Source organism: Ischnura elegans, chromosome 8 (genome assembly GCF_921293095.1).
Source record: "Ischnura elegans chromosome 8, ioIscEleg1.1, whole genome shotgun sequence".
Taxonomy (NCBI): Eukaryota; Metazoa; Arthropoda; class Insecta; order Odonata; family Coenagrionidae; genus Ischnura; species Ischnura elegans.
The window spans coordinates 8,386,572-8,403,752 of NC_060253.1; the positions used below are offsets into that span (position 1 = coordinate 8,386,572).

At 38.2% G+C, this 17,181-nt stretch overlaps 1 protein-coding gene across 2 annotated transcripts; it reads left to right on the plus strand.

The window, feature by feature from the left end:
• Nucleotides 1–15,511, plus strand: LOC124163462. Of its 2 annotated transcripts, XR_006865774.1 has the most exons (4): nt 1–132; nt 210–1,743; nt 3,046–3,222; nt 14,596–15,511. XR_006865774.1 is itself a non-coding variant. In XM_046540384.1 (3 exons), exons 2-3 carry the CDS (start codon nt 3,073–3,075, stop codon nt 14,806–14,808), a joined length of 363 nt encoding a protein of 120 aa, XP_046396340.1. In that variant the 5' UTR covers nt 23–132; nt 3,046–3,072; the 3' UTR covers nt 14,809–15,511. The 2 variants fall into 2 exon arrangements, 1 of the variants encoding a protein (XP_046396340.1); XM_046540384.1 differs by lacking the exon at nt 210–1,743 and having other exon boundaries at nt 23–132.
• Nucleotides 15,512–17,181: the final 1,670 nt, after the last annotated feature.

Below are 17,181 nucleotides of genomic sequence, written 5' to 3' on the forward strand. Positions count from 1 at the left end.
GAACAACGAGAAATCGATTTTAAACAAGTGAGTAGTGAAGGCGCAGTTCAAGCGCATGCATGCCGGAAGGAGAGGAAAGCCAGGTGTTGTGTTGTGGAAGGCGTCGAATGTTGATTGTGTGAATCGGTCAAGGTAAAAATAATTTCAGTAGCTTAAAGAAATAACTCATCCTCATAATTTTTATTTAGATATTCTTGTTTTGTTTGCAGTTAATATTTGCTCTGTTGATGGTGTTTATCTCGAGCTCTCTCCGCAACTTTGCATGGTACAAGTACGCAATTGAAGGTCTGCGTCACACTGGAAATTTTAGGATCTTGTCTTCACTGGGAAAAGCGAGTGGTTATGATATGGATGATTTAGGTATCTTAGTGCCTCCGAAAGAGGTTTGTGGAATGAAAGTTATTGATCGAAAGTTGTTTTCGAAGACAATAACAGTGCCATGGATAGTCATACCACTCGGTTTGGAAAATAAAGTTTCTTTGTATTCTAAATGCCTGAAAAAGTACATGTTGAAGATCGAGCGCTTGAAGCCAATGCAAGACATAGGTGATCCTACTACGGATAATGCATCTGTATCTCTGAGTGAAACGCCAGTGAGAAGAAATTTAGTGTCTACAGCTGAGGCCCCGAAGAAGCGAATTCTGCTTAATCCAACTATTGTAAAGACTTATGAAGATATCAATGAAACTGATCGTTCTTATTTGAAAGAATTCGGCATATCCGAAGATCATTTTAATTACGGCGACATTACCTTAACGTACGACAACTGGAAAGCTGAAGAGATAATAAAATCTGTTATACCTCCAGGTGTGGGTAATTTGAGTAGCTTCTCAAAAATCGGTCACATTGTCCATGTGAATCTGAAAGAAAATTTGCTGGATTACAAGAATATCATAGGACAAGTTCTCTTTGATAAGGTGCCCGGTGTTCGAACAGTTGTTAATAAAACTGACGCTATCGATAGTACTTATCGTAACTTTCACATGGAAGTTTTGTGTGGAGAAAACGACATGAAAGCTCAGGTTCGTGAAAATAGATGTGTGTTTGAGTTCGACTTTTCGCATGTCTACTGGAATCCTCGTTTATGCACCGAACACGAACGGATCATTTCCCTACTCTCCCCGGGAGATACACTCTTCGATGTTTTTGCGGGAGTAGGGCCATTCAGTGTGCCAGCCGCCCGCCACCGTCGTTGTGCATTAGTTTTGGCGAACGATTTAAATCCGGAGTCCTACCGGTGGTTAGTGCACAATGCCTCTTTGAATAAGGTACCACCCAGCATTTTTCATGCATTCAACAAGGACGGATGGTCGTTCATAACCGAAGATATTGCCAGGGGAATAGAAAAGCGTTGGAAGGGCTCTTTAGAAGGTTCTCAGGGTGTTTCGGGTCGTATGCATGTCGTAATGAATCTACCGGGTAGAGCTCCTGAGTTTTTAGGTGCCTTTCGAGGTATTTTCGATGGGAAGGAATGTTTTCGGACTATTGCTCGAAAAGATCGGATACATGTCCATGTCTATTGTTTTGCTGTGGAGGAAAATTCTCACAATGAGGCAATGACATTGGTGGAAAGTAATCTTGGAGTTAGATTGCAGTCGAAAGAGGTGACGTTCGTTCGCAAGGTCTCCCCAACTAAAGAGATGTTACGAGTAACATTTGAACTACCAGAGGAGGTGCTCTTCGCGAGCTCTCGAGAGCCGAACCCACTGCCTCCATCCAAAAGGATTTGCCTGGAGGAAGCTGGTGAGGAGTTTGGGTGATCTACTTATTATCTCTTTAAAGTTATCTAGTTTTGAGCTGGTCATTTATGAAGCACGAGAAAATCTTGAATTTGAATGAGAGGATGCTTTGGGAAGTATTGGCATTGGCTGTCACAGAGCCCATGCTAGGTATTATCCACAGTCAAAATTCTGCATTTGGTGACAGTATTGATGTAAATATTAATTTAATATACTTCAAGGCAACCTTGTATTGGTTAAGATAACAGGTTTGGCTAACGTTTCTCTTATAATATATGTTGTTCACTTGAGTCATTAATATTAGTTCAGTTACCCCATGATGTGTGGCCAGTGTTGCAGTTAAATATGTAAAAATAACATGTAAATTATCGTTGAGTGCTCATTTTGGCTAATAATGAGCATTAAGTTAGCACAGAGGTAGTCCTTTTTCGTTTTTGTTGCTCTGTCGGAAATTATTTATTTTGCTTGTTAAATTAGACACACACAACTAAATATTAGTAATTTTTATCCGAACCAAGTTACTGATCGGCATATTATTCATTTAATATCCCTTAGAGGTATTATGTATCATGCAAACAACTTCACACGTATAAGTTGAGCCTTTTCATTTACAAATTTTAAGCATTTCTTTCAAGTTTATTATGTTTCAATTTGGCCATTTTTTGAAAATTTGCTATGTTAAAAAAAGGTTACCTCTATGTCCTCAACTGTGAATATATTTTGCAATTTTATTTAAGGGCAGTGTTCTTTTTCTCGAGCGATTTGATCCTATTTATCTATATCTACTGTTAAAGTTTGTCATTTTATGAAATATTAGTCCTGTGGCTCAGGGTTAAATGTGTGAGGCTTAATTGATGATCAAGGTTTTGCCTTGCTAGCCTATGGTATCATATTCAGTAGAGCTTTTATTATTTGTCATTTTATTCAGCATTCCTTTGATCTATCACTTCCCCAAAGACTCCCCTACCCTCCATCTTACCTATCCTATATGCTATCCTACTCCATCATCCCTTTCAAACCCTCCCCCAATTAAATACAACTAGTTCATCAATGGAATGGGTGCAAGGGATGCATGGAGAAAGAGAGAGAGCAAAGCAAAGACTGATCCGAGAATGAAAGTGAATGATATGTTTATGTGTATCTGTCTGTTATGATCATCCATTTGGGATTTCTTTCCCTTTAAGATGGATAATCAAAGCTCTACTGTCCCCATAATCGCTACTAATGTTTGCATTTGGTGATATTCCATTTGAGTTCTGCTTCATTCAATTTTTTTTTACTTTCGACCGCCTGAACTCAATTGCAGTGACAGCAGAAGCAGGTCTGGAGCATCATGGGAAAGCAGAAAACGAAGAAGCAGAAGATGAAGCAGCAGCTGAAGCAGACGGCAAGCAGCAAAATTCCCGGAGTGTTCAAAGTGGCGGGAGCTAAGAGTCTTAAAGCTAGGGCCAAGGCTAAAGCTGTGGCTGGAGAATTGAAAAAGGTGAGAGGTCATGCAGGCATGCCCCATCGTACAATTTCAGTCTGCAAATGCTCAATTGAAGACATTGTGGCAGCCCTCTTTGTCATGCATTTGCCCAAGAAAATGGCCTTGAGGGTATTACCGAATTTCTCTGCATATATGGTCCCCCCTATAATTTTGGGGCTTCAGTTTTGGGGAAAAATTTAAAAATGCATAGGAATATTATCCCCCCTTTAAATTTACCACAGGCTTTTTTTTTTTGGAAAAAAGGGGAATTATGTTCAGATAAATACGGTATTAAGGCCACGGTACATTAACACATAGAAGTTAATGTACTATGGGGGAAAAAAGTATCCCGACAAAGTTTGTGCCGCCACTATCGCTCCGCGGGATAGTGGGTTCCTTTCCAGTGGGATGTTATTCTTTGGTCAGTGAGGGAAATTCAAACAAGGCAAACCATTTCTTATCTTCGTCGTCCAAATACGCGACCGACTACCGAGTCTCCCGCAACCCAGAGCATGACTGGCGATGAACTCCGTAGAATTTGAGGCGCATTCGACGGCATCATGTGCGCACATTGGAAACGCTCCTCTGAATTTTCCTTCGCATATCTCATCGAAACGACAAAAATCACTATGGGCCATAGCAAGCTTTCCCTTAACGTAAACAAGGCAGTCAACGAGAATATTCGATGGGCCACGCATTTGAATGCAGTTGGTTTTTGAAGAAGTTTTAGCTTTTCCGGAAGGACTGCCGTGCACATTGCCAGAACGCGTCGGAGAAGACCTCCACCTGAGAAGTGACCGGCTAGCTCCTAGGTTTACAACCGGAGATGTTGATGCTGACAATAATACATCAAACTGCTGCTGAGATTTCGAATTTAATAAAAGGAGAGACATTGTCCCAAGTGAAGTGTGAATTCATTGGAGTATATTTTTCGCCCACATTAATTTAGATATTTTATTTGACCCTTATCTATTGTCTAAAGTAATTTGACACCAAAATAGCATGCAGTTTTAATTTTACAAAATTGGTTTCCCAATACATTAAAAAGAAAGTGAGGTATCAAATTGCAGAAAATAAAGTTTTTTTGCCACTGGCTAGGAAAAAATAATATGTTAATTTTGTTTTGCGATTTATGGAATTTAACTCGAAAAATTGTGCGTCTATTAAATTTGTAGCAATCAGGTGCATATCATTGAGGAAATTTTCTATCGCAATTGACGCACTAAAACCTTTTAAAGTGATAATTGTCTATGGCGTATTTTTCGCGCTGATTCCGAATCTGTGCTTAGATTCTTTCTATCACATTTAGTTTCTTAAGGACAGCTTAATGTATATTTTTGCTTTTACGAAAGTAGTAATTTAATTCATTTATGTATCGTGAGAAAGTGAGTGTGTATGAGAAAGTGTAAATAAAACTCTCCTGCAGAAACATGTTGTCCTACGATGCCATGCGTTCCTATTCTGTCAAGCTATGTTTAAAATTGTACTATCTTATCGTTTTGTTCAAAGCAATGCTGCCTCAGCTGCAACTTCACATCAGCATGTGACCAGCTGTAGGAGCGAGAAGATGTTTGATTTCTCTGAAGATAGTAGAAGATAGACTTTTGTTGCTCGCAAGAAATTACAGCTTATTACAACGTAATCGCTGAGAAGTGGCTTAGCTTTAATGAGAATTAGGCATAGATAGTGCGTGAACCATCCTAATGACTTTTATTACGTATACGGTGAAATTACTTTTAAGGCTCAAAGGTGGAAAATTACTTCCTTTTTCAGACAGGGCTATAAACTTTATTTTGACTGCCTGTTGGGTGGCCAAGATAAAGAATGGGATCCCCATGTGTTTAGTGGCACCAATGTAGAGCTTCTTACTGGTTGGTCAAAGGGAGAACGTCATAAGGAATTTGCTGTCCCCAATATTTGGCAGATCATTGTTCAGACTGTTATTTTTGTTGAAAAAATGAAAGGAATTACAACAAAGTCAAAACACACTGTAAAAAATCTAGACAACTTTGAATCAGCGATACTACCGTTCCCTCACTTGAAAATTTACAAGTGCCGAAACCAATGGGGTATGTTAATCTTAGCAAAGATTCAGAAAGTAATCAAGAACATGATAATGAAGGATTCGGAAACTCGAAGGACCCAAACTTTGGACCGAGTAAATCTGCTGTACCTCATTTTATGACGCAAGAGGATTTAAATGATCTACTTCACGATTTAAATTTTATCCTGAAAGCATGGTAAAATATTAGGATCACGATTTAAGGGTTGAAAATTGTTGGATCCAAATTGGAAACTTTTGATGTCCCGCTCTCGCCATGACGAATTTGATTTGGTTTCTTCACCAAAACAGATTTGCTTTTTGCAATGATGTTCTCTCTGTTATGGATACTCTTAATTTCGAATTAAACACTGATGATTAGCGTTTGCTCATTTATTCCTCCATGGTTATTTTAAAGGCTAATCTCTTACATAATGGCAATGAGCTCCCATCAATACTGTTAACTAATGAAACTGAAATGAAAGAATCTTACGAGAATATGCAGTTACTTTTAGAAAAAAATCACTACCAAAAATATACATGGAAAATTTGTGGCCACTTAAAGTAATTGCAATGTTACTAGGATTACAGCTTGGCTATACGAAATGTTTTGCTTCATCTGCGAATGGGATATCAGGGACAGAAAAAATTGTTGCTTGAAAGCAATGTGTCGGAACGTAATGAACTCGTACCTGGATCCAGAAATGTCCTTTTTCAGCCTTTGGTTGATCCAAAAAAATATTCTTTTTCCTCCTATTAAATAAGGACTTTTTTTAATTTTGTTGAAGCCATGGACAAATATGGTGCTGGTTTTACTTACTTGAAACAAAAAGTCGTTCAATTAAGTGAGATCAAATAAGGAATATGTATTGGGCCACAGATTAGGAATTGAAGGATACAGAATTTCAATAGCAAGTGAGATCAATGGAGAAAAGCGCGTGGAACGCATTTAAAAATGTATCGGGACATTTTTTAGGAAATATCATGGCAGAAAATTATCATGATCTGGTGGCTATGTTAATATACAGTAAAACCCCTTATTTACACTTTTCTAGGGACCCAAGAAAAAAAGTGTAAATTGCGGGAAAATGCAAATAGTGGGAAATAGAGAATTTTCACTTTTATTCACATACTGGCTTTGGAAATGTTAATTTTTTAATTGTTCACTAAGCATTATTCCATAACATTGCTTCCCTCTGAAGCACAGCTGGCAACAAATATTAAAAAATAATCCTGTTTTGTTTGCATTAAAAACTTCTTTTGGGCTGTAACCTTCCAGAAGTCTAATATATTCAGATTCTTTCCACTGAGTTGCTGTCTCTATGTTAACATCTTTGCTTTCACCACTCACCATCTTGTATACAAGACTACCTATTTTTTAATCTATCCAACCAACCATTATAGATGCCGTGGAATCTTCGATTCCCAATCTTCTGGGGAAATACTTTTTCTCAAGGGCCTTTGGGCCTGTTTACACGATACATTAATGTCTGCTTGCATGAATGATTTTTGTGGACCGGAACGGGACAGGAAATGTACGAATGTAGGCAGGGGCAGATCCAGGATTTTTCTTTCTGGGAGGGGCACAGAGGGTCTGACAGGCAAAAGATCTTGTCTTAATTGAGATTAAAAACAAGATATAACAATGACTTTACTAAATTCTCTTTATTTTTATATCAAAGTTATTCTTATTGAATTAAATGATTGAGCCTCCTTGAGTAATACACAAAATAAAGCGAACGTAATGATGACCATCAGGGATGGATCCAGGATTTCTTTCTGGGGTGCACAAGCAAGGCCATATCCAGGATTTTGTTCTGGAGGGGGGCACAATGATACCACGTTACACAAAACGAACGCAATGATAACTGGACCGTATTAAAAATCTTGCATATTTTTTAAGTGTCTGGGGGGGCACATGCCCCCCCATAGATCCTCCTGTGATATCCGTATTCAAATTTTGTCTATTTTTTAAGCATATGGGTGGGGCACATCCCCCGCCCCTATAAGTATGACTATGAATGCGTGAACCAAATTTGAACAGGTTCTATTTTCTGTTCATGCATGCGCAGATGACACCATTTGCAGGAACATTTGATGATCTTGCACCTAAAAACTACTCTTTTAGAATTCGTTCTATTTGTTCTTACCTGTAATTCTTCACAGATATTCTCTTTTTTGATAAATGTCCGTACTAGTTTGCATATTTTACGATGGTATCACGATTTTTCACCACGAATTTGCTTGAATCGATGCGGGTTCCGGTGTGGGAATCAACTAGCTCTAAAATTTTCATTTTCTCGTCAATTAAAAATGTCCGTTTTCCACCTCGAATTTCCATTTTCAAGCAGGATAAATTCTATTTCCCGTACTAATTGAGGATAACTTGCCAACACACGAGTGTCTGAACTACTCCTCGGCGATCAAGTGCGTAGTACAAACTGTCGTGCGACTTCATAATTTTTTAAAGTTACAGTTGTTTGCGATACGCTGCTATGAGAATGGGATAATTCAAGTTTAAATAAGTTTTTTTTAAAGTATTTAATTAACCCATCTACGCAACGCAACTGTTGAATGAAGTCAGCGCAAATGATCGCAGTTGTCGGTCAAGTTTTATAGTTCCGGCATTCATCACGTTTCAGCACGTCTGGTTTCCTTTCAAACTCTTGTATCAAATTATAGGCTACATGATTATTACATAGCTCGATTGCTCAAAACACCTACTTTCATATTGTGAATCTTTCCGCCGCTGACAGAAAACGAGATGACGTAGTTCAACTTTCCGACGTTAGTGGCGTTCTGTCCCGCTACATTCAAATTCTTCCCGAAAATAGTTCTCATTGCGTCTCTTTCTCTTGGATTTTTAAATACAAATGCGCGAAAGGAAGCCAAATGATAGTTTTTAAGGGCTGATATGCACGATTTATTGTTTTAGTAGGCAAATAATTTTTTTTAGCCGGCACGTCATGATGCACATGGCGGGAAAACGAAAAAAACACGGCGTAAATACAGGGTTCTATTTACATTGGAGAGATAGGAAATATGACGGGACCCAGAAAAAAACTTGCAATTTGCGGGAAAACGTAAATTCCGATAACGCAAATACGGGGTTCTACTGTAATTAAATCGTACCAAAATATGGGCTGCAATATGAATTTTAAAATCTATTTTCTCGACTTAAACCCTGCCTTTTTCCACCAAACCTAAGCGCTTTAAGAGATGAACAAAGAGAGGGTTTCGAACAAGATATTTTACATTTGGAAAAATATAACCAAGGAAATTTCAGCAACATGTTATCAGATTACTGATTGACACTGAATAGGAACTTACCAGATGCTAAATATATAAGAAAATCCTACGAAAGTGCCTATTTTTCACATTTTTTAAAATCACGATTTATTTGCTTAAATATTCTTGAACCCTCATTTAGTTCGGTTGTCCTAAAGAAAGTAGACGTGATAGAAAATATCTGAGCCGAGATTTGGAAACAGGACGAAAAGCACCTCAAGGATCATCCAACAACATCTCTAGGTTAGAAAAAAGTTTTTTATTGACCAGTGTATTTAGGGTAATTCCTGATGCTCAAAATCGCTCCTCGCCATTGCTGCCTTGCAGATTACATCTAGCGAATATTTATCCCGTAAATTTTCAGAGACGAGAAAATGAGGAAGTGGAGATGGGCTTTCAGTGAATTGTATTACGAGTGCCGCAGTAGGAGCGAAGAAGGAAAGGAAATGAGGGTTAGAGTGAGATAGCGGGTAAAAGTGAGGCACTATTCCTAGGGATATCAAATGCGCCATCATTGTAGAGAGGAGTACGAAATACGTTCGAGCCTCGGTTCGAGGCAGGCAAATTCACCGTCACGACCTTGGTGGCTGAAAAAAGACCGTTTTTGAATTTCCCTCGTCTCTTTCCAAGGATTATATACTGTTAGAAAGGGAACCCATTCTCCTGCGAAGCGATGGCGGCGGCACAAACTTTGTTGGGATTCTTTTTTCCCCCATAGTACGTTTGCGTGAATGATTTTGGTGGAACGGAACATGTATGAATGCATGAACCAAATTAGAATAGGTTCTATTTTCTGTGAATGCATTCGCACAAGTTGGGTGGTTACACGGTGCATTTTGGCGTTCATTCTCACGTTCATACATTTAGACATTAACCCATACGTGTTAATGCAGCGTGTAACCAGGCCTTTACACTGATATTTATCTTGGTGTGCCTCTTGCTGTGAAATGTCAATGGGAGATAGATTATTTTCCTCCATTCCACCAGACCTCCTACCCTACCTATATGACCTCAAGATCTATGTCTTTCATTTCAACTATGTATGTGCAATTTCAGTTAGTTTTGTGGATAGGGCAGGAAAAGAAAGGGAACTATGTACCTACGCCAGATGGATCCATTCATGGAAATTGAATGACCTTGATAGAGGGGTGGGGGGGGGGGGGGGTGACCACTGTTTTCATGATTTCGTTTCGGAGTATTCAGTTTCTGGACCTTCTAAGGCATTATGTGCATGATCACATCACAGAGCCAAATGGAAGCTATTTCACAATTATTTACTAAACTAATTGGGGAAGATAGTAATTTGCCTGTGCTCCTAATTGTCATGTCGTTTCAAGTCAAATAATGAATTTCACTGGCATATTGTGTTTCAAGCAACTAGCATAACTTACCAACAATAAAAAAAAGCATCAGGTTTGTTTACAAAGTTACTAAGTTGTCAAAAAGTGGGATGATACTAACAGGGTAATCTATGTAAGATCATTTTCAGGTATCCAGTTCTTACCTATTCATATTATGTACAACTGTTCACAGTTTAAAATGTGCCCTTGAAGTAATGAATTAAGTAGTGGTTATTCAATGAAATCTATTCACTTGTCATTTAACTTGCCTGATGGAAAATTACAATTGTCATTGTGTGCTTTTATAATGCAGTGCACATGTTGCCTCAAGAGTCAGTGTCAAGCATCGTAGATCGCATTTGTGTCTACAGTGCATTGTTAGTTATATTGCATACATACCTAATCCATATACCAGCCAAAAAAATAAGCTCTTGGGCATTTCAAGCTGTATTTGTTGCTGAGTGCAGTGAGAAACTTTGTTGGGGATTATCATTAGCTCATTAGATTATTATCAGCTCATCTTGGGTTTTTAAGGTAAATGATCATATTAGACACAAGCTTGGACACAGTAGCAGGATACAACAAAAGAGCTCTAAATCATATCCTATTCTTTAGAGGTCTATTTAGAATATATTTCCAGACCAGCTAATCTATTCATAGGGGCGTATTCTTAGTCGACCCTACATAAGTGGTGGGGGGTGACTCCATCGTCAAGTTCTCTGAGATGACGTAGATGATGGCGCAGCGCCAATTTTCCACTCTGGTGGCGTAATAATGGGAACTAACTAAGAAAAGACGTCCGATAATTTTCTGGCGTATTGTTAGGGCAACGGCTCAAGGTAAATAAACAATAGGTGTCGTCTGCCAGGTCGGGTCAGTACCTTGATTATCGCTACAAATACTCTCATATAGAGCCAAAAGTAGAACCTTATTGTCTTTAAACTACTTCAAAAGCTGTCTGTACAAGATAGTAACAAGTACATAGCAAATACGATCATTGACGTGGGAAATTACGTTGCATTATCAAGGTTCATTATTTGCTTTCACCTTCCGTAGTTAAGTTTATTATGTGGCAAAAAGGGGCATGAAAATACGTTTTCTATGGTTGTACGTAAACGAAGTATGTATTGGTTTCCCAAAAGTATACCAAGTGCCAAACGTGAAAAATATTATTATATATTCGTATGAACAATGTGCACATATACCGCTATATTGTTCTTATTAGTTCAATAAATTTTATGATTTATATAACTTTGTGGCTATAATGTGGTAGTATTACATATTACCTTTCTGCTGTGTTAATGTACATTTTAAAATGGTTTGTGTCAGCTCGTCTCCCTTAATATCTATTGGAACGTAGATTCTTTATTCGAAGTGATCAGTTGACAATATTTGGCCGCCATGTTTTTGTAGGGTGTAGGGCTGTTTCGGGTACCCTACATCAAGTAGGGCCCGTTTAGTTCCAAAAATGGCCATATGTAGGGCTTGATGTGGCGTATGCAGGGCGAGATCGGTTTATGTAGGGGCTGATGATGTATCCAGGGTCGGTTGGCCCTACAGGGTCAGCTAAGAATACAGGCCTAAGAGTGGCCTATCCCCACCCTACTCTGCCTTGTTGGGCGTACCCCAATGAAAAAATTGTATAAACCTGTATAATATTGGTATACATTCTAATACAATCGTCATGACATTGTATAAGAATGTATACAATTTTTTCATTGGGGTAGCCTCACAAAATTTGCATTTAGCTAAGTAAAATTTTTAAAACCTGATTCCATAGATAAAAAAAGATGAAAATGACTGTGATGGAGCCAATTTCAAAAGGATAATTGCCGGCCTCGGTGGCAGCGGAGTTAAGTCCTCGTCTGCCAAACCGAAGGTCGCGGGTTCGAGTCCCACCTTGGAAGGTTGCCCATACTCAAGGAATGGTTGTGTGTGATAGGTGTTGTTTCATGTTATTTCGTCCGATGTAAAAGTCCTTAAATGAGCTGTTTTCAAGGCGATGAAAATAAATTAAAAAATACTAACAATTTTTTTCTTTAATTAAGGGGAAAACATATTTATAATACCTAAATGGGGTGCTCATTCCAATATCCCATGCATGGATGTTAATGGCTGCTAGGGAATTGAAATGGCTTTTATTTATTACATCTGAGTCATCTGTACTGAAAAAGTAGCTCTTTGAAATTTTATAATGCCTCTGTGACCATTTCATGTTTTAGAAATACACGTACACCCATGTCTCGTATAGCGCAATTTCGATATAGCGCAAATTCGTTCCTCGGGGAAACATTGCAACGCAGTGTAGCCTAATCAAAAATCTTAAACACTCTCGTGATAAAACGTGAACTTGCGCTAAGTACACACGAAATTTCTATCATTTTACGCATATTAATATTATCGCTTGCCTCAAATCTTCTTTTTAGTTTATATATTAATCGAAATCCATTGCTGCGCAATGGCCAAAAGTATTACTCGTCATTGGGTCCAGATGGCCGGCCTACCGAAGTAATTTATCTCGTCTCCTTAACAGAATGAGTTAATTTAGATCATTAAGTAAGCATGGGGCTAGTGGAAATGATTTTTTTTCAGCAATACGGTTTGCCGTCATAGGTTATCGGGCGATTGACTTCCACGTAGAGGGTCTACGCTAAAGCCTTCAAGGTCATCGGTATTCATGGGGGAGAAAAGAAGCGGTGGCCGAGTGGCGCATGAATAGCATCAACACATAAAAGGGTCCGCTATAGTCTCAAACACAATGGCTTCGTTCCCTCCCCGCAGTCGCAGGCCTTCTGCGTCTCAGGAATACAGTTCAGCAGTGGAAGGTGATATAGATAGAGCCATACAGAGTAAAAACCAAGAGAATATGGCAAAAAATAGGAATGCGTGTAGAAAAATCAAGAATTTATCAAGAAAAACTATAAACCTAGAAGAGGAATTGAAAGAGGTCAATTGCTTTCAAAATGGAGAGCGTCAAAGCGATATTGCGCAGAAGTTTAAACGCACGATGCCTTATTCTGAATAAAGACGAAGTTAAAACATAAGTGACCTCAGCCGCACCAACTTCAACCAAGTGGTCTACACATACGGAAAATTAATAGTGAATCAGGACAAAAAGACGAGAGTGGTAATCGCTCCGAGACATTTAGTGAAAGCTCCGGTTGGTTCCAGAATTTAAACGGCAAGCAGGTATTTTCAGTGCGGCGATATCAGGTGAATCTGCAAGTGTTGTTAGCGCCGTCACCGCAGCATTTTCTGATGAACTCCAAGCTGTGATTGAAAGTGGCTCCTTTCCCCCTCAACCAGTTTTTAGTGTTGACGAGACGATATTGTTTTGGAAAAGAATGCAATCTCGTTCATTCATTTTCAGGGAAGGAAAACCTGGGTCAGGTTTCAAGGCATTTAAAGACTGTTTCATGTAGCTGCTAATGACTCGGATGACTTCAAATTAAAATTATTTATCATTCATTAACTCCGCTAGCTATGAAATGGCATTCAAAGTAGCATTTTCCTGTCATTTCGATGAGCGACAAAAGGGCCTGGGTGACACAACAGTTGTTTTTAGACAAGTTAGAAAAATCGTCAACTGCCGGCAACGCATTACGATCCCCTGAGATAGCAGATGTTAGCCCACCCGCACGACAGGAGGGAATTTCAAAAGCACGTGAGAATTTTTTTTAACGTGAATAAAAGTCTTTGAATGCGGGCATACTATCTTTAAAGATGTTTTAAACTATAAACATTTATATAAATAATGTTTTCTAAGGCTTTTTATGGGAATATAGATGTTTTAGAGGAAATTCAATACCCAAGACCTATGCTACCAGGAACGCATCCCTATCTTCCCAATGTTCAAACGCTCTCGTATAACGCAAATTCGTATAGCGCAAAGACCCCAAGGAACGCATCCCTTGCGCTATACGAGACATGGGTGTACAAAAAATTTGAAGCATGTATTCTTTTTTTTCATAAATTTTGAGGGATTGACATGTGTGGAAGATAAGGGAAGGAGGGTAATTATTTTGATATTATTTTCAAGTCCAAATAGCAACATTTTTACCCTACTGCACCAAATAAACTCATAAAATTTTAGAAAAATCCGTGGAATTCGGTTTTTTTTTTTTTCTAATTTTCTAATTGCTTGTGGTTTCAGGATATAGATATGTAGTATTTGATTTGAAAATTTTATTCTTTGTTTTCAATTTATTCGCCATTTTATTGTAGAATCAACGTGAAAAACTGTACTTCTAGCATATATTGAATAATCCGAGGTTAGTTAATATGGTCATGGGCACAGCTAGGAATTAGGGCTGGGGGGGGGGGGTTTAGGTGCAACTAATACCTGGGTATGTCAGGGTATTCTATACCCACCAGGATAAGCGGTAGGTGTGAGATTAATAAATTGTGGGATTTTAAGATAAATGGTTGGAAATGGTGAGTTTTACGGCTTTCTGAGGGATATTTCATTGATCCTTACACTATTCTATTAGTAATATCAATCCAATTAAGTAAAATGGATTAAACTTAGAATTTCCCTGAGCTCTGGGGGGGGGGGGGGGGTTTAATCCCCCAAAACCCCCCCTCACTGCGCCACTGAATATGGTGGGTGGCAACAATCTTTGAATTTTCGAGTGATTGTGATTTATGCATGGTAATCTGCTCCAAGTACATGTATGAACCAGCATTTTCTACTCTGTCCTTCCAAACGTTTCGTATTAGTTGAACGAAGAGGTGCGTAGCCAGGTGGCTGAAGTGGATGAGCAGCTGTCATTCCTACAAGAGCAACTTTTCCAGAGCGATACTAGTAAAACTGAGGAAAAGCCATCCGAGGACAACCCTAAAAAGACGTCAGAAAAGGATACACCAGCTCCAATCAAAGAGAGTGATGCGGCTGAAACGGCTCAGAAACTGGATGGCATGGAATTATCATGAGTTTACTTTATGAAATATGACATTTCAATTGGTTAGTGTTGTCAAGAAAACTTATCACATATGAATAACATATGGAATTAAGTTGGAGGTTATTTCAGATTATTCTTGTAACTTTTTGGGACGAATAATGGCATTGGTAAATGCATCATGAAAAAATTGTTTGTCTATGATGAGATTTTTTGAGATATTTATTTTTTATGTTGTTTTGTATGGTTGTTGCCAATTTTCTGACTGTGTTGCTTTCATTCCTGAATGAAATACGTGATTAGTTTTAATATTAGGCATTTAAAGTTATTAAATTTGTGGTATGTATGTTTCAGCTACTCAGTGTCGTTCTTGCTTTCAACATTTTTTGAGTCTGGTTTTCAGTGTAACATTTTAAATTTTTAATGGCAATTTTGTGGTCCGGTATTAGATAATCACCATATTTTCTTGTCACAGGTGTTACCATGGCTTACCTTGACAATTTGAAATAATTTGATTCTAAAATGCCATTTATGGCTGTTACAGAGGCCGGTTTTGCTCAATTGTTCCTTTCATACATGTGTATGATCCTAATTTGCATTTTTGCTGAATGTATGCTTTGTGTACACTCTCAAAATTATACCAGGTAATTAAATGTGCAATAGTATGCCCATCATTCAATGTGTGTTTATGTGCCTATGTACTTCTTAGTGTTTTATTAAAACATTTGGAAGTGTTATTATGAGTATAATTATGGTTTTATATCCTTTTCCTCTCTGTACACACCACAGATAATGTCCATTGATATGTTCCTCTCAACAGGCTGTTTTGTATGCAAAGGATGAACCCTTTTGGGCTTGGTTTAATGCCAAACCAAAGCTAAACACCAAAGTTTATTGGTGGTGATATACCTAAGTGCATATTAATATTTGCTGTTTTATTTTGTGCAATTTGTTGAGCAGATCTGAGGTAGGTTATCCATGTTAGTGGACTGGCTTGAGTAGCCAGTTGGAGGGCTTAGGGGGCATCAGCCCTTGAAAGTTTTTCCCTTTTGGTGGCTGCCCATGACACGTCCGTCAGTCCAGGGGCACACTATTGTTGAATTTATGTACTCACATTTCATAACAGTGGCGTAACTATTGGGGGTATGAGGGGGATAGATCCCACCCCAAAGCCTCAGAGAAATAATAATAATATTCAAAACTATTGTCTAGTTTTGACTTAAAGTAAATTTTAATGAAACCAAAATTTTAAGGGATAAAATTATGTAAAATGTATTTGCAGGCATGTCATTTTTCCAAAATTTCCTAAATGGGTGGTGGTGGGTGGGAGGTCGCCCTTCCCCATCCCCTTCATTCCCCCCCCCCCAAAGTGTATTCCTTGTCACGCCACTGTCTCATAATGTCTACCACTTAATCACATTGAAGAAACAATGACGTTGTTCAAAACCCTTTGAAACAGGGGATCATTTGGTGATAATGATACACAAAAACATTCAGAGCGTCAAACAGGAATGCAATTCACTGTCTGAGAGTAATGTCACCATTATCATTGAGATGAAGAATAAACAGGTGCAAGATAAGACTTACTTTTGGGCTTCCATGCAGGAAGTAATGAGTGCATTCTGTCCCTTGGGAAGAAAAACCACGGTGGCAATAAATCTCAGCAAAATCGAAACAAATGAATTGCTTATTTACTGATATGTATGGTTTTCCCATTGCATGCGAAGTGACAATAAATTACCACTATAGGCAACTGGCATATCACGCATGCAAGACCTCCCCGAAGATCATTTCTAACTGTATGCATGCAAGTAATGGGTTTAATGCAACTACTGAATATGCATAATAATGAATTTTCAATTAAAGCTGTCCCTCATGTAAAACAATGTCATTAACCCTTCCCACATGATCGTGTGGGTTCGTTTAAAAATTTCCCTCGGTCATTTCAGATTACTTTTGTGCATCGAACCAGCCTGTAATGATAGTGTCAAGTTCCAGTCAATGCTTCTCTTTTTTTTCGTTTCGATCAGTGACCTGATGATGGTAGCTGGATCATATAAACATTGGTATTTCGAGGAGCAAAAAAAAAAAAAAAATGTTCATGGTGGAAAGGATTAAATAAAAACACTATCTTTCATGTTTCATTACTTCATGGACAGATTATGGCAAGAAAGAGTCTGACTTCATATTTTTAATTTAAAGACACCATACTTTTTTCTTTCTTTTTTAATTACTTGAGGATATTTTAGTATACATTATTACTTGATCCAAAGGTAACTAACATTTGTTTTTATGCCACATTAAGACAGGCATAAATATTGTTTAGAATAGTAGTATAAACTCTATGCCGATAGGTATGAGTGCATATTTCAAAAATGTGTAAGTACTTTCGTTGGCCCTGTGAAAT